Raw genomic sequence first — 24,836 nt, 5'->3', positions numbered from 1 at the left:
CAGAAGAAACTGCTTACAGTTACAGAAAATACTTGTATGTTTACCAGTGATTGCACCGCTGCACATCAGGGTTTGTTGCAGCGAGCTCAAAGCCTTTCAGAAGTTCTCAGAGAGGCAATCTGTCTTAGCAGTTAGTTCTTTGGTGTAGTAACTGTGTACTGGTCAGGACTGCTGTGTTTACTCAGTGTTAAGTGCACTTCAGTGCTGCTGAGATGATGCAAAGCTTGCTTCTACATGAACGCGTCAAACCCATAACGCTGCATCATTAGCATTCACACTCTCCAGATAAATAATTAACAGCTACAGAAGAGAATGTTCAACAAAATGTTCTCTTGCCTCCCAGAATATGCTGATTCAAAAGACAGAGTTCAAGTGCTGTCCTGCTCCTAAATGGTGGAACGAGCTCTCTGATGACATCAGGACCACAGAGAGCCTTTACATCTTCAGAATTTGCACGGACAAGGGTCTGGATTACTGATTACAGACCTTTTCCAGACCTTCACTTGTTAGAGTGAAGATTTCATGTCAATAGCTCCTTTGGAAACATATTTACTGAGAAAAATGGTGACGTGTTCAATACTTATTTCACCTGCTGTATATGTCCGTGTAAACTAGTACAGGGCAATGTAAATCACTGCCAAGTACATTAACAATTAATCTCCTTATGAGCAAAATTATTTAATTTATTCAATTGTAAAGCATTGTGTAAGTGTAAGTCTAGGGTTATTTTGTGCAAAAACGTCAAATACTAAGGTGCTTATTAACAGCAGTTAATATTGTAAATTTCTACTTAAACATGAATGTAATCAAATATAAATCTAAATGATCACTGCCAGGGTATTAGTTTTATCTACTTTGTTATAGAACAACACGTTTTCCAGTAATAGATATTTACATTATATTACATTATGCATTATTATGTTTATATTTAATCTCTCGTTATCCCTACTTTTAGGGCACATCTTTTTGGCATCCACAACACATGACACATGAAACTGGTTGTGTTTAAAACCAAAGATGTGGCACAAGATAAACAATGCAGCAATATATTCAATGACCCTCATTTCCTTCTTGCTGTCATTGGTGTGCAAGGCTAACATTATTGCTTACAGTTTGTTTGCAGCTGCTTCTTCATCATCACTGAGGCAAACTGCTTCATGCACTACATCGTTTGTACAGCCAATTTGGAAGGACCCCCATAAATAATGACTGGAATGAAATGGAAACTATGCAGAAAGCTGTCACTTTTCACCAGGCCGTGTCGGTCTGCGCTATTCACAATATGTTGCATCTGAAATATACATGAGGCTAAATGTGTCTGTGCTACGGCTGCAGCGACAGAGCAAAGGCGAGATATATCTTTGAAATGGGGCAATGCTTTTTTATTGGTATGTCTCTTGTAATGTAATTTGTGAGACAACAATGGCTGGTATTGGTATGCTGAAGGCTCAAATGCCCTTCATTTAATATTCAGAAAAGAAAAAGAAAAAGCTGCTTATTTATTGTAATGCAAGTGTCATGAATATGTATAAGCAGCTATCAATGCTGTCACCTTGAGCAGGGTTGTATGTGAGTCTGTGCATGTATGGGTTTAGTTGGGTGGATGCTGGGTGTGTGTGTGTGTGTGTGTAACTACTTGGACCAACTAAAGGTTGTAAAACAGTTTATACCAAGGTCATACTCCCTCGCCAGGTAGGAAACAGCTTTAGACTTTTTCATTGTTCAATGAGAAAGTGACTGAAATGTTCAGGTGATATTTCTTCCCCTTTGATTGATCATGGACATGCAGAGAGTAGTTTTATTACGCTGGGTTCACTGAGCCGATAGCTTTTGTTTCTTTGTACGTTGTACATACAAAGTCAATGCCAACAACACAAATGCTGCTAAATAGCTGTCTCTGACATCTTAGACATGGTGTACAGTCACTAGTAGCTACAGTACAGTTCTGTACAATGAAGACCCTGCTGCAACCACACCTCAAAGAGTGTTGACGAAGACGCTGTATTGCCTCGCCTTCATCATTCCAAAGCCTAGAAAACAAGCGTTTAAAAAGCCAACCTGCTGGATAACGTGAATACAGCTTGTTGAAGACCCTCTGGATTACGTTATGAACATAGAAGACAAAGCTGAAATAGTGGATAAACTAGCCAGTGAGTTAGCCAAAAGAAATGGTGAAACAGGTGGCAATTGCATCAATGAAATAACTGGAGAGTATTTCTTGGCTGTACTTCTTTTCAAATCTAGCTTTTGGATAATAAATCAACAATAAATGACTTTTACCTTCCTTTCTCTACGGCAGGAGTGGCCAACAGGTCGATGCCCAAGCAGTGCTGGCACATCGCCGGCCATTGAAAACAAAACACCACGCATCCACAGTCAATAAATTGGTGGTGCTAATTAGTGATCCGTGCTTACAAACAGACACATTCCATTCAAAGTGAGTGGAGATGGTGGACCAAGTAACGGACGTGCACCTACAGCAATCACGGCCCCTTGCACAGAAGTGGAAATTGGAGATCATCATGGAATAGTTCAAACGTGTGCAGTTTAAGGTGGCAGTAATCTGAATAATGTAATTCTTGTCACAAACAGGGACACTGGAAAGTCGACTGTCAATGGTTGAAACTTCAGGGGGCTAGTAGTTAGTCAGTAATGTCATGTTTTAATGATTATCATCACAGACAGACAGTGGAAAAGTCTCTTTAATCAGCAGCAACCTTAGGTAAGTGTCATCGGCCATCCTGCCAGTGATTGGCTTCTCTTTCTGCTCGGCGCACATCTCTGCAAGTCATTGAGTGACGTAATACTCACGCGACACAACAAATCAATGACGAAATTTCTTTTAATGGATTTCATCCATTCGTGGTTGCAGCCCTAACTGATCTACCTACAGAACACATGAGCAAACACAGCCCCCTAGAAACACCTCTACCAGTTTGTCACCACACAGGCTCCGCCATGTGCTCATTGGTTTAGCTTCCAGGTAGCCCCCTCTCTCCTTCACATCTTCTCCCCCTCGGGGTGCCTTAATCAATGTTTTTATTTGTGGTTTAGATAACAATTGTAGAGCTGTTTTAATAACATTAACTTGTTAATTATTGTTGGAAGTTAATAAACTGTCATACTTTAAGGAGCAGTTTTCTGTGATTTCTCTTTGCAAATGTACTGTTAACTTAATGCAGTGCACAAAATGAAACCTTGGTTTTCAGTCCCTTGTTAGGATGACGTCCCGTTATTTATTTGTGGAATTATCGTAGTGTATATTAAGAATTCTATGAGTCAATGATTTAGTTTCACACCAGCTATTAACCAGACATGCTCCTACACAGACCCCAACATCGCTTCAGATTGTCTGGTTCTCCATTCTGTGTAACATGTAAACTATAATCTCTCAATAAGCATCCCCCCCAATGTCCCTCTGCACGTGGAACACGTCTGGAGAGGTGTGAGAGTGCAGCACACACACACACACACACACACACACACACACACACACACACACACACCTTGGTGGGGAGAGGCTGGGGGACAGGGAGAGAGATTGAGGGGAGAAGGTGGGCATTATCTTGATGAAACAGTAGTCTGGGCCAACCTTTAATGGAGATTACACAGTCAAGGTCCACCCCGAGCTCATTTTGTTTAGCACTGCTAGCACCCAAAACAATGTGAGTGTGTGTGTGTGTGTGTGTGTGTGACAGTGTGTCTGATCTCATATGCTGCTGTCTCTTCAGACATCAAGCCTTGTTACAGCACAGCTTATGACCCCAGACCTGGCAGCCGATCATCTCACCAAACCTTGATGTCCAATGAAAGCACACATGGCATCAACATCACAAGGTCTGCAAATCACATGGCTGATTCAGGGCTGTAGTAACAAATGTGTTTTTGCAAATGCCTGAAAGATGTCTAATGGTCCCTGCTCAAATCAGACCAACGTTCTGTCAGAGGAAGACTTCAATTTAACTCCATGTAATTAGGAAATTTAGTATTCTGAAAACAGGCAGATCCACTGAGTTGAGACCTGAATAATTTGTAGACCTTGATGTCATGATTGCTCTCAGCAGCATCACAAGGTTCTTCTCCTTTTTCCACTCCTAGTTTCTTCTTTTAATGGAGCTGTATAGATCAGATTATACATACCTCCTTGTCTACATATTTTCTTGCCCGGTTTCCTGGCACATTCCTTGGATATTCTTTTGACTGTAAAATGAATAAAAGACTAAAGAATAACATGGAGCCCCTGAACGCACACAGGAGCTGGCATGCACACGCACTCACACACAAACACACACAAAGCTGGGGGGGGGGGGGGGGGGGGGGGAGGTAGAAATAAAGGCAGAGGGAAAGAATGAAACACACCAATTCAATCATCCCGTCTACCAGTGGGCCGCTCAGTCAGCCTGATCAATCTCTGATGGTCACAACAGAGTTTAACAAACTGCAGCCATTGTGTCTTGGCACAATGCGCTATGATGAGTTACAATAATGAGGTGGGGAGCGAGTGTGCACAGAAGAGCAAAGAAGGCGACGAGGAGAAGCAACAGGTGGGTGGAGGAGGAGGGAAAGATGGTAAACAGAAAGAAGAAGATGGAGTGTAATGAACAGTTTAACTGGTCTCCATGGAAGCCACACACACACGCACTCTTTCACACACTCATGTTCTATAAGCAGTAGCATGCACATTAAACATGCACAAGTTCATGCTTTCCCTCTACTGACTGACAGGGACAGAGACAACACACCCTTCACTGTACCAGGATGTGGTGGGTTCAATACCCTCTGCCCACCAACCCCACAGCCATCCTGGCCCGGGCCCGCAGGCTAACTCACCATCCTCAGTGGGGACATAGATGTTGACGTAGAGGCAGTCCTCGCTCTGGTCCTGGACGTATGTGGACACCACATCCATGCTGTTGGTGAACCACACCGGCAGCATCACGTCCGGCAGGCGGCCCTCCACGATGCTCTGAGGGCACACCGGGGCAAAGTGTGTGGCGTTGCGGATTTCCGGCCACGCCGCCGGTGGCTCGGGGGGCTGAAAACGCCGCTCGCCGGTCGGCGGGGCAGCGTACGGGACGCCCAGGAACTGCACTACAGGACCCAGGATCTCGTTATTGAGCTCCTTCTTGACGCCACGTAGTTTGCCGTAGACGGTGGTGACCACCGGGTCGTTCTCGTCAAGTTTCTGAGCCCACACAGAGGTTGGAGAAGCCTGCAGCAGCAGCAGCATCAGCCACATTAGAGAGGACAGCCAGCGGCCGCTGCTCAGGGAACCTTCAAGCTTTACGTGTCCCATCATCTTGCTCGTACTCTTGGCAGGCGGGAGCAGCCGACGACCAGTTATTGAAGGGTGCCTCCACTGGGACATAGTTGAGACTCCTTGTTTTAAAATAGTTTGCTGCGTTCTCATATTTTCTATTCCTCAATTACACCATGCAGATGCAAACACACAATCACACTAAGCTACAACCTCTGCAGGCATCAGGAAGGGAAAGTCCCCAGGGTGGGGGAGGTTGTGGTTGCTAATGATCCCGTCTAAAATCCAGACAGTGTAAACCATCCACTGGGAATATAGCAGCCATTAATAACCTACAGCTCGGTTGAAGGCAAATCCAATAGCTATTCCTCACAATATTCCTCACACAGGTCCTTACAATAGCCACAGCAATGGACCAGAGAATGGCAAAGATGTCCTCTCTAAACTCTGCTTGTCGGAAGGTAGACAAGCAAATCCCGGACGAGGGTTTCCATGATGTAGAGGTGACGGCCTTATACACTTGGAGGCTGTCCCCTGCAACACAGAAACAAAGTACAATCAGCGCTCAGACAAAGACAGATAATCTTCATTCAATCCTCTCTATCTCTCTGTCTCTGGCGAGTCATTAAAGTATCAGCAATTAGTAGGAGGGCCATTTGATTTGTGTTACACCCCTATGCACAAGCATCAATCAGTTTAAGAGGACCATAACATCTATTTATAGCACATGACAGTAAGTTTAACAAGCAAGGAGTGTATCAGTATGCTTGGTGACAGATGTTTGCAGGTTATGGGGGAGACGCTGGGGCTCGAGAGTGGGGATAGTTTTGGGAAGAAGCCATACACTTGGAAATCATACTCCTAGCAGCAAGGAGACAGTATAAACCACAGGCATTGAGAATAAAAGTGGAAATGGTGGCAGGTTTATAGATGCCATTGTTCAGGGTCAGCTTCAGAGGGAGCGTTTATGTAGCCAAGCACAAAATCCAGGTGCTGGACGGGACTTTTCTTTTCTTTCTCATCAAATGCTTCATCCTATCCTGAACAATGCAATAATACAATTGTTTTACTTGCAAATATTTATAATTTATATTTATTTATAAGTATGAACAATATGCAGCAAAGCAAAATGTATTATGTATTTTTTGACAGTGCTTAGGAGTCAATCTTGCACCTGGATGAGCTCACCTTCACATGTCAGTCTCTGGTTGTGTATGTGTGAATTCAAATATCATTTCCTCACACATTTCATGTGACAAGTAGTTTTTGATAACAAAAATAAATATTTACACACTCACTCATGCGCACAGCAAGAGACGAGAGAGTTTATGCTTGCATTAATTTGTGGGGGCACACACACCCAATTGTCCTCACAGTAGTGAACACAAACACACACACACACACACACACACACACACACAAAGAAGAGTGCAGTTGGAGTTCAGACATTTACAACATACATCAACTGCGGGAGGACCAAAATGTGAAGAAAAGGAGGAAATAGACAGTTCTAGTTATAGATCAAAGGTTTGTGCATGTGTATGTGTGTTATATATTTACAGACAATAGCAGTATAATTTATTTGTTGCAGAAGCATTATTGAACTACTTCAAATGTGTAATCGCCCCTAGGACCCCGTTCCAACCTGGCAGTAACATACTAACGCTGTTGGGATCACTTGAATCAGTGGCCGAGGTCTTTGGGAAAGTATTTGACAGCGTTGTGATGTGAACAATCACATAACTCCTCCCCCCTCCCCCCCCCCCCTCCACGTGGTTCACAACGTGTGAACATCAAGCGGACTTAGTCCACCTGGTCCAGAAATAACAGAGAGCCCAGAGGACTACGAGTATTCTATAGTCTGTACTGTCGATCCTCTTATTCCTGAAAGATCCAGAAAGGGAGGTGTTCTGCTCCCACTGATTAAAAACAACATAGCAGAAATGTAATTTGTGTTTATTTGCATATAGAGAGGAATAGTGAGATGCAATCACAGCTGTTCTCAGTAGATGCCCTGTAGTGTTGACACATTCCAATGCCAAAGGTGAGGTGAAGTGATTTGAGCCGTCCACTCAGGGATTCACAGCCATCTGCTACTACGGCTCTACCACTAGGACTGTGAGCACAGCATTTTGGGTAGGGATTAACCTAGATACTTTTCTTTTGCTGACTCATGAAAGCAACAGTTTCTCCATTTGATTAGGGTCAACGTGATCGGGATCAAGCAGAGAAGTAGTTAGCAGCCCAAAGAGTTAAAGGAGGCCTGGAATAAAAACAGATGCAACCTAGCGAGAAAATGAATTAAACCGAAGGCACAATCCTACTCCGTCGAATAGGATGGGGAAGTAGGGCCACTGTACGATAAATAATGACAGGAATTCATTCAAAATTAAATAGTTTGCTTCAAATCATATTTGAGATATTAGAGTTCATAAGCTGTTGCAGCCTCCAGTTGAGGTTGAGGTCGTCCATCTCTTATCAAGTAAAACGCACAGCTGCTCCACTAAACTTTGTTTCCATTCAAATTGAAATGTTACATTTCTAGAATTATCTTGACTTCTCAGGGAACACACATGTGAAAAATGTTTGGAACTGAAGAGGTTAATTAAAGAATCATATTGATGTGTGCATCATTGTCACGGTTTGGGTCTGCTTGTCTTATTTTGTAGTTTTCATGTCTTTTGTGGTCCTGGGTTAACTTCACTTCCTGCCTTGTCCTGTGATTGCCTGAGTGTTTCCACCTGTGTCCAATCACCTGCACCTCCCTTGTGTATTTAAGCCCTGTGTGCCTGTTGTCCCTTGTCGCGTCATTGTCTTACGTCACTCGTCGTTGGAGCACGTCTAGGTTTTGGTTTTTGGAATAAAGAGCACTTTGTCATTGGAAACCCGGCGTCTGAGTCCTGCCTGCCTGCCTCCTTCAACCTGCACCAGCACCGACCCTGACAGAATGACGCGACCAGGGACAACAGGCACACGGGGCTTAAATACACAAGGGAGGTGCAGGTGATTGGACACAGGTGGAAACACTCAGGCAATCACAGGACAAGGCAGGAAGTGAAGTTAACCCGAGACCACAAGGAACATGAAACTTCAAACTAAAACAGGAAGAGAGACCAAACCGTGACAATCATTGAGGTGACAAGGAGGACTAGACAGAGGAAGAGTTAATCATCAACAGAGGTTCTATTAGAAAAATGGTTCCACGTGAGAGTGAAACACAGAATGCATGACTGCTTTTCATCTTTGATATGTAAGGAGATCAACGTTGTACCTTCAGGCCACGTGTGTTTATGTACAACATATTTAGTTTATTCCCTATGAGATGAGTTTGAACTTGCTAATAATATAAACTGTTGTGGTGGAATCTGACAAAAACAGATAATTAAAGTTATGTCCAATCCAACCCTGATGTGGCACATGATGCACTCAGTGAATCGTGGGTTTTCACGTAGGTTCATGCCCACATAGTATAGCTTGTTTGCAATCACGTGGCAGCTATTGAAGAAACTATCACTGCAAAATTGATAATGGAATCAAATGAAAACAAAAGGTTTGGTTGAACCTGCAGAAATAAACACAGAATACTTATAAGCCCTTTGTGGGGGCGATCAACGTTACAGAAGGCTCTCTACGAGAGTCTAGAGCAGGCGTTTGTCCACGTAGAGATAATTCCCTCATCACAATAATGTCTAACTTAGTACAATAATTATTTTTGTAATAACATCCATAAAGTCAAGAACTGACTGATATCAAAAACATAACATTGACTTTAATTTTAAATAACAAATAATCTCTCAATTATTCTTTCGATTACAATACATGGTAAATAAAAGTTACTGACGTAATGATGAGCGTTTCAATCCATATTCATTGTGTGAAATAATGTTAGCTGCCATGTTGATGCCAGAGGATAAAGTGCTTTGTTGGCCTTTTAAAATCAGCAGTTTTACTTATTTGTTCAGGGACACAGAAGAATTGCCTACTAAACCTCTTTTACTTTTAGCAAACTGAAGCATGCTAAATGGTCCCTTTGGATCATGTCAAACGAGGAAACCATGGAAAATACCCACATTCTCTTCAAGTGATGGGAAGTTAAAAGGAATTCAAACGCAGCAGGATGTTGCAACTGAAAATCCCAGCTGGCACCGTCATGCTTTGGATCAGGGGAGGCCTGCAACCCTGTTGTCTCAATCACCTTCATTAAAAAACATCAATTTAGAGATTTGATGTTGTTGTTTTTCAGATACTTTTTTATTTGTGTTATTGTTGTGCACCAGCAAACTTACGTAAAACTACAGCCAACAGTTTTTTACTCTGTGTGTTTTGTATACTATACAGCAGGGGTCTAACACAGTGTATATATATATATATATATATATATATATATATATAAATGTGTAAAATTTGCTCTTTGCTACTATTACTCTCAACACTTAACACTGACTTTGACTGTATCAAACAGACACGCCCAAACCCTGTTTTGCGCCCATTTGAAGCAGTCACGTGACTGTGCGTCAGAACGAAGCTTCGGACGTCACTGATCACGTGATCAGCAGCGAACGAATCAAGCACCGATACATTTGCTACGCCTTGCACTGGTTCATATTTCGACACAAGCTTCGAAGCAGGAGGGTCAGAGGTAACAACACTACTGCCACCCGAGAAACCCCCTTTTTTCCCATAAAGCATCTGTTGAGCCGGATGAAGATATCCCAAACGCTCCTCTTCACTCGGACAAAAGCAAAATCAAAGGACACGTGTCGATGAAGCTGCCGACTTTGCCCCAGCAGCCACGTTGGCAGACAGACAGCCTCACGCCCCTCTCACCCAACAACAGCAATATCACTAAACAAACCGGCATTCATCGAGCGAATGCAGAACAGAGAGCCAGCGCTTGCAGAATAATAGCAGAAAGACAAAAGACAAGACAGGGAGGGTGCTGTGCTCATTGATTGTTTGACGTTTTCGTTAATGAGTTCATGAAATTGTGTTTTTACAACACGGCTCAGGAGAAATAAATGACAAACTGCTCTTTGCCATCAGGGTCTCATGAGTAGGGTTGCATGAGGGCAGAACATTTACAGTAAATTTCAGGACTGGGACATTAGAGACTTTGCCAGCTTAGCACAGCTGAGCTGCACCCTGGATGCAAAAGTGGGTACAAAAAGGCAGGAATGGAAGGTGTTGGGTGAGAGGAGTCCTCCAATGTGGAGAAGGGAATCCAGGTAAGTCTGATAGAACCTCCTCTCTCTCCTCTGTCATCATCCTTCTGGACCTTTCTGTTGCATTTAAAACAGTAAACCTCCCTCCCTCCCTCCAGGAACTTGGTGTCCCGGGCTCTGATCTCTCCCTTTTCTCGTCCTACCTTGATGGCCCCACCTACCAGGTAACTTGGAGAGGATGTGGAGAACTACTGGAGTCCCCTCCTCACTGTCCTCAGGCACCAATGATTATCAGAAACAAGCATCCATTTATGCAAACCAGAAAAATATTGACTACAAAAATCAGGCTTTTTTTAATGTCATGAAGACCTTAAAGACCTTTTAAGGTTCAATTTTACATTGAAGAGTGTGAGAAAATATTTGTTATCACCATCTGTAACGATTATTAATTTATATTCAGCATGCAAAAATACTTTATTATTATTACAGGCTATAATGAGACACAGCATCACATGTTTTGACGTGTATCTCCATACTTCAGCCATCAGGAAGCACTACTTGAGCCATGTTGGCAGCAATCTGTTCCAAATGCTTCAGACAGAATATTGCTGTAAAACGTCAGAAAGGTCTGTGTGTTTTCTGTCTGTTTTCTGTCTGTTTTCTCCTTCTCCCTCTTCCACTTCCTCAATTTCTCTGTTAATTTCCTTGGTGCTTCACTTCGCTGCTGATTGAACGCCACCGGGTGTTCAGAGCAAATTTCACACGTGGTCGGGACCGGGTAACCAACTGGAAAATCCCTCTTCAATTTTCAACTCGCGTCTTCATTCCATTTCCTCCCTTTCCTCTCATTGCTGCTCACTCAGACTTCTCCTTTTCTGTCCCTTTCATTTTTTGGTCCTCAGCGCAACAGAACATTTCTCTCTGGTTTACTCCTATATTCCTCTCCACAAACTCATATTCATTTGAATCACTGGGACATTTCCATTATTTCGGCTGGTAGTATCTGACATCATGCATGGCTTCAGCTCATCATGAGCAGGTTTTGGTTTGTAAGGAGTAACTTGTTTCTGGCTCAGCTCTGCTGCTGCTGTGCCCTGCACCAATCAATAAAGCTTTCATCTTATCTTTTTGCACCTTCCTGTCCTTCCACGTCTGCTCTCCTTGCTTTACACCTCTAATCAGATCACCCACCCTGCATCTCCTCCCAACATATTTACTGTTCTCCCTTCCTATATAGGCTCTTATGACATTTTTCTGCTTTTTGTATTGTATCAGCTCCCATCCTTATCACCTCAATGGCCCTTCTGACCCTCTTCTCAGTCCCCTTTCTCCTCTCACTTTCCCTTTTCTTCAGTCTCTCCACTCTGCTCCAAATATCCTTCTGCTCTCCAACCCTTTCAACATCTTTTTTTAAATGTATTTTTACCTCTTCTTCATCCTTCTCTTCATGTCATTTCACCTCTCTGGCGCTCAGGAGAGTTGTGATGGCGTAACAAATCCCCGCTGAATCCCCTCAGTCTGAGTTGCTGTTCTAATGAGCTCAGATCAGCCTTAGCAGCCTGCAGCCACGCTGCTGCCATTTCAATGATGCCCAGTGACAGCCATGGAAGAGACGTGTGTGTGTGTGTGTGTGTGTGTGTGTGTGTGTGTGTGTGTGTGTGTGTGTGTGTGTGTGTGTGTGTGTGTGTGTGTGTGTGTGTGTGTGTGTGCGTAGTGAAGGAGTCTGCGTACCGAAGTGTGTTTGCATGAAACATAGTTTGCCAATGTGCATGTGTGTAGTTTGTAGGATGCTGACTAACTTGAAGCTGCTTTGTGCAGAATTTCAATAATAATAATCAATCAATAATACATAATAACATAAAGTAAAATCTGTTTAAACTTAAAAGAAATGACCTATACAAGTAGGTATGTCTTGTAATGTCCCGTTATCGATGTGTCTTTTGACAGCTGTAATTGTTAGTGGTTAAGAGAAAAGGGAGAAGAAACAGCACATACGTCCTACTTTCACAACCCCAAAGCCCCATGCCGTCACTTACCGCTTTAAGATTAGCTGAAAATGAGTATTTATGTTTCAACAATAAAAACATTTTCAAACTATATTAGGGATGGTTCTGTTGGGTAACTGCTGCTCTCCTGAAAAGGATGCCTTTGGGAAAGGTTGTAATGAAAAGAAAGAATCTTCAGACGGTTTCTAATTAGGTCTTGTTGCATGAGTCTAGGAGGTCACTGTTCACCCGGAGCCGTTAGCAGGGCTGGTACTCCTGACATATGGAAGTTAAACACTGCAGCATCCTCACGCATTTACTCAGACCTGACTCACAGCTCGGTTACAAGCAGCCAGATGGTGCACGTCGAGTCAGTGACAGCCATCCTCATCATGAATTCAGAAACACACTTAGAGACATAAAACAAATGTAGCCCGTCCAAAAGTCAAACCCACAGAGAGACAAGCGGGACAGCAGTACACAGGTACAACCTTCTGTGGAAGCACAAAATCTGCAGTCTGCCATGTGCCTGTAGTACAATAGAAGTGTTGTCTATTTTTTCAGGGACTCGGGTACTAAACACAAATAGCAAAATGTGTTTTCATGATGTTGAAACTGAAATTCAAGCATAGTCTCAATCAGCTGTATTGGCCATGCTTAGGCATACATGGAATTTGACTTGTTTGCCCCATTGCTCTCCACATAGAGATTAGTAGTGTGTGTATGTGTCCAGTAAATCTCATACTGCTGGAAATTACTGTATGCCCGACGAATTCTGATTGGTTGCACTGATTCACTGAATAAATGAATGAATGAAGTGTTTAGTCCTCACTGTTCTCATCTGGTGTTAAAAGTACCCTTTTTAGTTCTACAAATACAATGGATCATATTTGAAGGAATATTCTAAAATTGAATTCAGTACTTGCTTAGTTGTAAACACCAATTAGGACTGTCATTTCCATTTGATCTTATTTCATGTGACTTCATGCTAATAGGGATGTTGTACAGAGGTTCCCTTTTAGCAGAGTTTGGGTGTGTTTTCACTAATTCTTTGTTTCCCAGTCCACGAGAACCATGCTTTACGTAGAGAAGCCTGTTTAATGGTAAAGGCACTGATGGATCTTTACCTGCAGGCAGACAGAGTGACTGCTTGCTAAACATAATGGAGCATTTAGCCACTCAGCGGTTGGCTAAAAGATATTCAATATTGGACTTACATTCGTCAGGTGGAAAGTCAAATGTCTCCAATTGAATGCCGATGTTGCTCTTTGTCCACTAGACACATTTCTGCTTGTTCACCTGCCCCCGACCAGCTAGAATCAAGCATTCTGGCCTTATATATACATTCATGAACTAATCACACTGTTGCATTTCTCAAATCAGTGGAAGTTAACCACAGAATATAATGTGATGATAACTTTAATACAGTGGAGGCAGCCAGTAGGTGAGGTGATTATCTGGGGAAAACTAAGTGCCAATCATTTCATCTGGGCCTGTCACCATTCCAAACATAGTGTGATTTTAAAGAGGGAGGGGGGAGACAAGAGAGAGAGAAGGCTCACAGGAGACTTATGGGTCAGCCAGTCACCTAGCTGAAACACTCCATCAGCCCTTGCTTTAGGCAGGCTCATCCATATCACCTGTCCATCCATCTCTCCACCAGCCACCATTGTGTGATAAATCCTCATCGCAGCATTACATCCATCCCTTTGTCTGTCCTTTTTTAAGCATCTCATCTCACCTCTGTGATACACTCACACAGGGATGGTGGAAGGGATGCATGCCGGACCAGCTTCGGTTTCTCTCTGGTGCAAGAGTCAGCCCAAAGAAAAGGTTGAACTCCACGGATAAAGACAACTGTGGTGGCGGGCGTGGTTTCAGCTCGGCTGCAGGGGGGAGAGAGGGGGAGTGGCTCGGGGAACAGGGCCAGGTGGAAATAATAATTATCAGCTGTGGGTGATTGTGTGTGTGTGTGTGCGTGTGTGTGTGTGTGGGTCCTCTGCATTTAAGGAGTAAGGGGAGGACGAGCGAGGAGGAAGAGAGCGGGGACAACGAGCGAGCCCGACGCTGGCACGGTTTCCTGAAAACAATAAAACTTGTTGTAAATACTCGATCCTGGCTCCGAGCCCTTTATCCGCACGACGCACCCACCGTACAACAACTTTGCAGCATACAGTCTTATATCGTGTTGTACAATTTGCTCGTTGCCGGGCTTCAAAGCCCCAATGTACATGATGCTGCTTAATGGCATCAGTGACCTAGAGCCCCATGCACGGACCAGAACATTGTGATTGGATGCTTCTACCAAACCTCTAAATATGGTCACTGACTGACAAAAGTTCCAAGTCTATCAATTTCATACGACAAGGTATACATTGATCTTATGAAGATTAGTTTCATTGCTTTGCTATTGATCACTAGTGATGGGTATTGCTTGTTTTTTCCAGTACTAGTACTAAAACAATATTTTATAAAACACAAAACGACGATTGACAACATTAAAGAAAGTTGTTTTTTTAATGCCAAAGCAAATATTGTCTGTTTAAAAGTATACTGCAAATATGAATAAAAACAAAACACTTCAAACTACAGCAACTAATTTCTAAAGTAGCACAATGAGAATAATCTGTGATAAGAAGAAAAGATATTAAGAGAACACATTAAAGTGAGGTGTCTGTTCATGTGGCTATCAACACAAACATAATACAAGCCCACAACCATCTGCAGTGTGAATACAGTTAAACCCACTCATGTATTTTTTACGTTGGGTCATTGCTGATAACACACATTTTTGACTTACAGATAATTGCATGGTGTGAGATGAGCCCTCATGTTTGGAGTATTTTATTTTCATTCGGCACTGCTTGCATATCCATGGAAGCCCATTTCGGCAAAGAAAAGTCCAAATTGTGAGAGTTGCAAAATTATGACTTAAGATATGCGCAGGCTCCTTCATCAGTACATCAACCTTTCAAACCCTCTTGGCGACTTTTTGTCAAAAGTAACTAGCGACAAATCCAGTGACCTTTTCTGGTTTTATTGAAGACTTTTATGGTGTCTGTCCTCAGCGAGTGAGTCCTGTGCAGCGGTCGGACTGCGGTCGGAGCAGAGAGGACACACGATGCGTCCAGACTGAAAGCAAGCCGCGAACACGTCTTACTTTTAATATTATTCTGTTGATTTCTATTTGTTTATATAACATCAAAATGTTAATCTAGTGATACATAGTACTGACTTTATTCCTTTACAATTTGTTTTAGGGCATACTGAATATGTTGGATTGTTCTGACAATGAGTAGAACTCATTTAAGTCAATTGTTTTAGAAAAAAATAAAATGTATTACTGGTGTGAATATGGTGCTCGGCACACATTTAATGAGCTTACTTCCCCAGACGAAATGGGATGGCTTTCATGTGTGATGGCTCAGCAGTGATTATTTAAAAGAAAAAGGTGATCTACATTAGAATAAATCCAAGAGGAATTACCTACATTTAGTTTTTTCTGTAAGACCGTTCCACCAGAATGCAGTGCTCAAGATCCTCAAGGAAAACCAGACACCAAAGTACCCGCTAAATAAGTTTATGTCCCAAAACTGCTCTTGTTTTGTCTTCTTTGCCGGATGACAGTATGACAAGTTTCTCTGGTAGAATTATGTAATGATAAAACCAACACACATAAAAACAAGCTTATATAACTATGAGAGAAGCACTAGACTGGACATCTGCCAAGCCCACACACACACACACACACACACACACACACACACACACACACCTCTGTGTGACAATGCGGTTGCTACATCAACAGGAGAAGCCTTACAACCTCACACGAAGGACGAGTGCCAATCCAACTGCACCGTATTCAATTCCATCATGTCGACAGAGTGGAATCGATGTGTGGATATTTGCTCCCAGTCAGTCTTGTCAGTAGGCGTCCATACTAAGCAGGCCGGTGCCGTGAGTCGCATAGCATGGATAAAGCAGGAAAGCGACCAGGGTTAGTCGCGTGGGTGGCGGCAGAGCCAAGCTTTCCGTCCCTGTTTGTTTTTTACCTGGCAGACAAAATGCTCCCAGCTGCCAGGAGTCAACGGGGTGATGTGTTGGTGTGAAAGCTCACACACATTCAAGTGTTCACCCAGATCCCAGGAGACCGCATCCTTACTTCTGCTTTCTGATCTTTTAACCTTCCAACTTCTTTCTTTCCCTCACTCAATCACTCCCAACTTCTCACCGGCATAACGCCCAGTTAAACAAAACCAATCAGAGTCAGAGGAGGGCGGGGTCTCTTGGCGGAGAGTCGATTTGAACGAATAGGATGCTCCCTCCGCGGGCGTCCAGTTTTGAAGCGAAAGCGGATGCAAAAGTCTCGACTGGAGTGGGAAGAATCACCGGGGGATGGCAGAGTCGCGCCCCCCCTCCCTGTGGGCCGAGAATAGAATTAGCCAGTTGGTTTGATTACATGTAAAAAGATGTCGTGAAGAGGCCAGAGGCTTATGTTGAAACTGTGATGGCCACTCTGGATTTTGTTTCAATGACTTGTTCTTTCATATAAGCTTTTCTTAAAGGTGTGTGTGATGGCGGCCGTGGTTTGGCTCAGCTGCAGAGGGGGCCGGGTGGAGGCCTCAACTGCACCGTATGGACTTAATTGTTTCACTCCCTTCTCAAATGAACAGTAGAGAGAAGGCAGAACCGAGACTGCCGAGAGAAAGGTTTGATTTCTGCTGCCAACCATTATAAAGTCAATTACTGTTCAGCAATCCTTGTTACCCCAGAAAGCCCAAGAGTAACCAGGCAGATTACAGTTTAAATTCCAAACTGCCTCTTACTATACATACTATAGATCTAATGTATGTTTTATAAAAAAACCAAGATGGGTCAGACTTAAACACACATCATGGCCCTTAAAGTCTTCAACTCCTTAACAAGCAAGAAATAATATAAAAAAGATATATAGTTTTTAGCAATGTCTCAAAAAGGTGTCCAATTTGGCTCAGAAACCGTGTACCTAGTCTGAGAAATTCGACCAAACCAAAAATACACTGTACATTCTCTACAGTCACACAGAAACAGAACGTAATGACAGAATAAAAACTGCTGTTTTTTCCAGACACAATAGCACCACGTGTGTGAGCCTATAGGACATCAAGCAAAAGCCAAACTGTGGCATCAAACAAACAAAATCTTCATCCAAATGTTTCTTCATCCTCACCAGACATCACAAATGTTGATGTAAATGAAAGTTATAAATATAAAGAGTACTCGGCAGCTTAAGCGGTCTGTTAATGCTGCTTCAATCGTACTCAAGGCCTCGTCCTCCTGGAGCTCTCCAGCTGTAACATTAACAACCCTATCAAAATAAATGGTAAATGGACCGGACTGTATTTTCCTTTTATAGTCTTCTGATCACTCACAGCTCTTTAACACTGCATGTGTCAAAGTGACCTCTGTTCTCAATTGTTATTGTGGCGAGTCGCACCGATTGGATTATTCAGCACACATGGAAATCCCTCCATGGAAATGTTCAGGGTGTTAACATGGAAAGGAAGAAAAACAAGTGTATGTGCTTAGCAAGTAACGTAGCACTCACCTTGTCAATGTATGCTGTCTTGACTAATAATCAGGTCACTCGTCCTGACACAGACGCCCTTCACCACTGGCTCCTGTTTTGTATAAGCTCAATTACAGCTTGACTTCAGCCCTAATCGTGATGCGTTTTTTTCATGTGAAGGGGATCTGGGGCAACCTATTTACCACAAGCTAACAATGTCACGGATAATCCCAGACATTGAAAGTGCAATTTAAATGTTTAACAGAAGGAAGTCAACTTCCTTCAGAGCTTGCTGAAGAGCAACTTCAGTTGTTATGGTTGTTGTTGTTATGTAACACAAGTATTAACGGTGTGTGAGAATTTCATACCGCAAGGAGATCTTATACTGTGTATACCGTGCAGCCCTAACAGATTACTAATCAGTTCTCTGAATTAACTTTAAGTGGGAACATTAACACACTGTTGAGCTGCACTGGACCTTCTAGCAGACACGTCTTGGGTGTTTCCACTGCCCCCGGATTGACTACAGCACAGCACAGTAGTACCCTGAGCCCAGGTGAAATGCTTTGTGAACAGCACATGTCCCTCTTCATATTCTACCCACTTTCTCAGTCCTTCCTTTTTTTGTAGCTGATAAAACTAATCGTCAATGCTTAGTCTTATCTTGTGGTCACCAATCTGCATCAGCTAGCACAGAAGAGCTCCAACAGAGAAGGTGACAAGTGTGCAGTAGCTCCACACAGACTTTGTTATTCTGTGCTAAACCAAATAAGCTGGCCTTATGTGTTGCAGGGCCAAATATCATTTTCAATACATAGTGTTGTTTTGAACCAACCTGAGACAAGAATCCTCAGAGAAATAGCTCAAAATAGTATCTTCTATGCCGCCTGCTGTTCCTTATCACCTCTATCACTGATAACATGCAGGCGCAGCCAGCTCCCCCGTCCTCCATGGGTGAATTCTTTATTTGACTGTGCCTGTTACTAGAACCACGACTGCCCTGATGTTTTATCCTGACATCTATGCCCATGATCATCTCCAACGACTTTCATACATTGTGACATGGTTTGGTTTTGTGGGAAAGAAAGACACAGTAGTGTCTGCGACCCAGGTTCTGCCAAAACATGTTGAAGCATAGTTTCAAAATGACTATCAAAGCTGGAGAAAGGCTGTGGTTTGGTACCACAGGGACCTTCTCTGCGCCCCACGTTAGACGCTACAGGCAGAGCAGATTATTGCGTTTAGCGTTTTAGCGAAATTGCTTTGCATGAGTCTGTGAGCCTATAGGACATCAAGCAAAAGCCAAACTGTGGCATCAAACAAACGGAAATCTTCATCCAAATGTTTCTTCATCCTCACCAGACATCACAAATGTGGATGTAAATAACAGTTATATCAGAGTGGTTGCATGAGCTCGATGCACACACTGAAGTCCGTCTGCAGCCTGCAGCGTCGCAATCACACGGCGAAAGTTACTGACCAGTTGACGTGTTGATCCGATTGCTGGTTGTTAGCAATCATCACCAAGAACCCACCACAGCTATGAATACTGATTCTCAGTCACCTCTGAAATAGTATAATAATACAGATGAAAAACGCAGAGAGTATTTTAAATATTTCAAAGTAATGAATCCTTATCAACCACGGCTGTCATAACGCGAGGTGAGAAGGGAAGGAAAGGAGGTGGCCGGTCCCACCGTACAATAATGAATATTTCCATATCTGTCACATACTATGGAATAATCCTGGCATCAGTCCCTGTTGTGTCCATTATTACACCGGATTTCCAACCTCAGTAATCTCACTAGCCGGAATCTGTCAATACCTAATTTATTTTCTGCTGTCTCAGTAAAGAAAGATGCATTTAACAAATATTTTAATTGTTTCCTTGTTGCAATGATTCCAGTGTAATCAGATCTTAACAGAAATTGGCATATTAAGCAGCATCTCATCACTAGTTATTCGATTTTGCACAAAGTAGCAGAGGTTTTTAATCATTTTCAGCTGCATTGGTATTGAGGGAATTAACAACAGGTGCACTAGATGGTCAACAATGAGAAGGGTCCTGATCTCTTTGACTGGTTCTCCACTAGTGTTGGCTACAGCTAAAGTCATTATCACTACTGGGAGCCTGAGTCCATTTCTTGAACAGAAAAGCACAGATTGTCCAACTCCTCCAAGGTGATTTGATGTTTCTCCCAGCACAATATCCAGCACATGGAGATTCCAGGAGACATGAAGTTACTGCAGGAGAGCTGGACAGGGCCACAGAATGTCCTCAACCCATCAGCAGGATTCATATCTGCTGCTTTGTGCAGGGTTTGTGTGCTTTTTACATTTTTTCTGTAGAGTAGATCATTTTTGCGCATTGAGATCTGATGTGTGTACCTTTCATTATTTTTATCAATCGATGTACAAAATAACCAAAGCTCTCGCTGATGCTAACGATTACTGACGTGGGTTATATAAAAACATGAGTACTACATTTTTCGTAACCATTAACAAGTGAATCATATGTGACCTCGTCTAGTTTTTAACCTTTTTGTGAATAGTACATATATAACGTTTTTTCTTTGACTAAATCAGAACAAATCCAGATCCTTTAGTGGAGGCCTCAGCAGAAAGGTAAGGTGCAGTTTTTTCAAACACTCTGAGGCTCCCACCATAAAAAATGGAATGCGTTGCCATTTGAAAACCCTGGGAATTATGCATTCTTTCATTTAAAACCTGCAAAGGTGAAGTCATTTATGATTGAAAAGTGGTAATGGAATTTGAGTGCTTGGTGTTTTCCTCTAGCTCTGTGGGATTCGTCTGAGAAATGTAACCCATATCAGCGGATTCAGGGTGGGATGGCGGCGCTGTTTCTGGTCTCATTTACGTTGACAGCTTCTAGCTTTGAACAATAAGTGCACAGATGTATAGAGTGTGTTCAGTTGGGGCCGTGTTGTCATGTAGCAACAGAGTTACTTCTTGTTGTGAGCTGTACCCAGCATGCAGTTTGGCGGGGTCATTTTTATAAATGTGTAAATTATTAGTGTTACAAATTGTTTGTGTCACAATTGTCATGTTTTACCCTGTTAAAGAGAGACTAAACTAGGACCACTGAGTGCATGTTGCAGGCCCTCAGTGTGTCTGTGCCACGTTAAATACGATCTACTGTCTCATACCACTTTTTGGCATTCTGACCAGCAAATAAACATGCTTTGTGTAACTCTGAATAGACGAAATGACTAATTCATCTGAATCAACCAGTGAGGGAGGATGAAAACCCTAACGTTTAGCATTGGTTCTGTAACGCTCTTACTACAAATCCTGTTGCCGACGACAAGAATTCCGAGACGCAGCCATTTTATGTACCAGTGAATGCACAACAGACCCAAACTATCTCAAGAACTAGCTCAACATAAAGAACCCTTCAAAATAAAACAGGTCACCAAAGCATGAGATGGCCACGTTGTGTAAAAATGGATGATTTGCAAAGCTGCTCCTTGATCCGTTCATGAAGGAGATGAGGATGTACAACACACAGCGAGAGAGAAGAAGACTAGGCTGTGAGTGGATGTTCTCCTTGAGGGCTGCGCTATGTAGATCAGGGCCCCTGGGGCCGATCGGTGTGAACACCCCCCCCTCTCCCCATCCATGAAAACACTGTAGAGGCTGCCGCCTCCACCACCTGGTGACGAGAACACAAATACGCAGTGACAAAAAGAAGGGGGGGATCTAAGAACCTAATTAAATGTCATAGGCAGATCACATGTAGCATCACCTCGGACTATAAGGCGGTTCATCTGAACACAAAAGATGACATTTATAGAATCTATGAAATGTATTGATGATCACTTCATGTTTTTTGGAAATGCCCGCATAGCTGAGGCCAGGACGAACACCACCTACTTGACACTGTAAAGCCCGGTCCTGTATCTATTAGAGCGAGAGGTGATGGGGCATTGGGCCTCATAGCAGCATCTAAAGGTTCATTCCATCCCTTGTTTTATTTTGTTGTGAGACAAATCATCGGGGAACACAGAAGTACCGCATTCATCCAAATTGATATGGTGATGGCAATGTTTCTACACCTCTCTAGAATGACTCCATTCACCATTCATGCGTACGCAACGCACTGACCCCCCCCCCCCGCCCATCCTGACCCCCAGCAATCCGCCTGAGGAGGTTTGCGTTCATTTTATAAACCTCTGGGAATCCACGTGAGCATTCTATTAAATCCCATTTTAGAATCAATATGCAACACCTGCGAATTCAGATAATAAATCACAATAATGACCCGTCATTAAAAGGTGACACAGCTGACATATCTACACGAAGCAGAAGGAAGCTTCTGTCTGTTAGTTTCATTTTGCGCATCTCGCTCGCTGTGCGCTTCCGCGAGAGAACCAAAGTAATGCCGCTTGTTCTACTGCCCCCCCCCCCCCCCCCCTGGGCAGAAATAACATCATGTGGAGAAAACCGAGAGCTTTATCTCCACATCTAGTTGACCCCCCCCCCCCCCTCCGCAGACTCCACTGGTAAAGTGTGAGATGAAGGTACCAGAGAAGGTGTACAGGTCCCGATGTGTATTTACCGTCCGGGGAGGGTCCATCCGCTGCTCACACGTAATCCTCTGTGCGTTACGTCCCGTTAGGATGCGGCGCAGTCCTTCCCGGAGCCTTTTAGCCCCCCCCTCCCCCAACAAATAGAGACGCTCAAGCAGTTAGTAAGAAGGCTGTCGCACTTTTCTCTCCAGAGGTAACAAACTCAGGTTGAATGCGGTCGAACGCACGCGCGGAAACACATCCAGGAACCCCCCCCTCCCAGTCCAAAGGACTCTGGTCTCATGCTTCTCTGCATCGGGCGGCAGGTCTGCACCATCAACATCTTCATGACGGGGACGAGAAAATGAAACAAGAGTGGGAATTCTCCCCCCACCGTTCGCTCCTCACGACTCAGCCTGCACTTGGCTGATGGAGCACCGTCCTCTCTCTCCGCCCCCCCCCCCCCCCTTCTCCAACCTTCAGTCTCCCTCCACTGCCTTCATGGAGCAGAGACGCGCCTAGCGGCCTTGACGGGAACTGCCCGGCCACATGAGGCCATCCCACTCCACCCCACCGCCTCTTAAAAGGAAAAGTATGTGAGTAATGTGTAACAGAATAAGGAAATAAATGGAGGTGATGGACGGTCTGTGGACAGAGGGATTGTCAGGGAGACGTTCCAAATCTCCCCCAAGGACATGAATATAAATCAGCTTATTTGATGCAATTGCACGTTCTTGTTTCTTGTTCTTCTGGGTGTGTATCCTAATGGTTGAAGGATTATTGACATGTAATGTAATCTTATCCTGAACAGACATAAACTATATATATATATAAATCTGACAATCTTTTTCTTTAAAAAAAATGTATTATTGTATCTTTAAAGTTTAAATAAATAAATAATGGAAAAATAAATTTCTCTACAATGCCTTCCATCCTCATGTGGCTGGAAGGGGGTCAAACTGTAGAATCTGGCTGAATCTCCCCACAGCCTGTTGCTGCAGGCCATCTCCTTTGCTGCCTGTTCAGTTGTAGCTAACCAAATAAAAAATAATAACAGGCTTTAAGAGAATGCAAAGAAAATGGCATTAAATCAATTCATGAAAGCCGTTGAAATATATTTTCCTGTGTACCTAGACACAGAATGGGTGGAGGAACAACATCAAATGTTGGTACTGTGTGAACTAAGAATACATCCCACACGGTGGGAGCAGGGTGCTGGCGTAAAGGCACCCAGGGGGCAGTTAGGGGTCGGCTTTCTTGCTCAGGAACAGTTCGACATCGGACACGAGCAGCCAGGGTTCGAACCGCCAATCCTGCAGTTCCCGGCGTACCTTCTCGGAGGGGATACATATTCACAAATAAAGGCTATATTCAACTGCTCAAAGCGATTTTTTAATGTGTCTTTTTTGTATAAATGGAGAAAAGGTAGTCGAGGAAACTAGCGTAACCATACTGGGCTATATGATGTTGAGAAGTGAAGGAAACTATTCTGTAGTGTCCATGGGATGATTCCACAATTCCAACATTTTTTAATCCTTTACACCATGACATGAGTGAATAAAGCTTTTGTTGTCACAGCATTTTGAAAAAAGTCACAGCCCCACAAGAAGGTTACTACAACGACTGTCCAAGCCATATCCCAAAATGTGAACACAGAGATTCACTGTGTTATTTCAGAAATGTGGGCTAATGCCCAAACAGAGCCAGTGCGTGTGTGTGTGTGTGTGTGTGTGTGTGTGTGTGTGTGTGTGTGTGTGTGTGTGTGTGTGTAGTTTCTGCAGATGTTCTGTCAGGGGACACAACTTTACAAGACTGCTGGTTGTGACAGAGGCTTTGGTACAGCAAGAAACATATGCTGTGTTTTTATCATCTGCAGGCAAACTGGCAAAAAAAACAACACAAACCGTCAAAGTGGATCGACTGTCACACAAGTGCATACACAGACACACACATTAAACTGCACACTGTTTCATTTATCAGCGGTGCATTATTTATCAGCGGCAGCGTTTCTACTCCTTAAGGTATTTACAACGAGGAATACATTAACAGTGAAGAATGCAGGATCTGAAATGTGAATATTCCACCTGATTAATATGCACATCATAACTCCTTCTGGAATAATTAGCCAAGTTGTACTGGTCCCAGTAAATAACAGCTAGGGCCTCCTCAAAGCCTTTTCCCAAACATACACATTCATCACAAATATGTCCATCGCAACTAAATGATCTTTAATCTGGATCTAATCACTGCAGCTATCATCACCAGACAACATATAAAAAACAACTCCTGGTTTCTACAAAACAATGCTATTCAAGGATTTCTAGTCAGGATTTCGAGTGCATCACAGCACAGAAA

The 24,836-nt window shown here is 43.2% G+C and overlaps 1 protein-coding gene across 3 annotated transcripts in view; it reads right to left on the bottom strand.

The window, feature by feature from the left end:
• nlgn1 (neuroligin 1) overlaps window positions 1-22,928 on the bottom strand; it is a 187,816-nt gene extending 164,888 nt beyond the window's left edge. For 2 of the 3 annotated variants that reach the window (XM_037468707.2, XM_037468709.2), the window contains exons 1-2: window positions 22,532-22,928; window positions 4,831-5,791 (exon numbers count right to left, since the gene is read on the bottom strand). In XM_037468707.2, coding sequence (XP_037324604.2) covers window positions 4,831-5,410 — 580 coding nt within the window. In that variant the 5' untranslated portion in view covers window positions 5,411-5,791; window positions 22,532-22,928. Of the gene's footprint in view, window positions 1-4,140; window positions 4,201-4,830; window positions 5,792-22,531 lie in introns of all 3 variants that reach the window. The other variant, XM_037468705.2, reaches the window with a different exon arrangement.
• Window positions 22,929-24,836: the final 1,908 nt, after the last annotated feature.

The sequence above is a fragment of the Pungitius pungitius genome, chromosome 7 (assembly GCF_949316345.1).
Source record: "Pungitius pungitius chromosome 7, fPunPun2.1, whole genome shotgun sequence".
NCBI classification, from domain to species: domain Eukaryota; kingdom Metazoa; phylum Chordata; class Actinopteri; order Perciformes; family Gasterosteidae; genus Pungitius; species Pungitius pungitius.
Note: the sequence above shows the minus strand (reverse complement) of the source record. Positions and strands in the feature narration are given on the sequence as shown.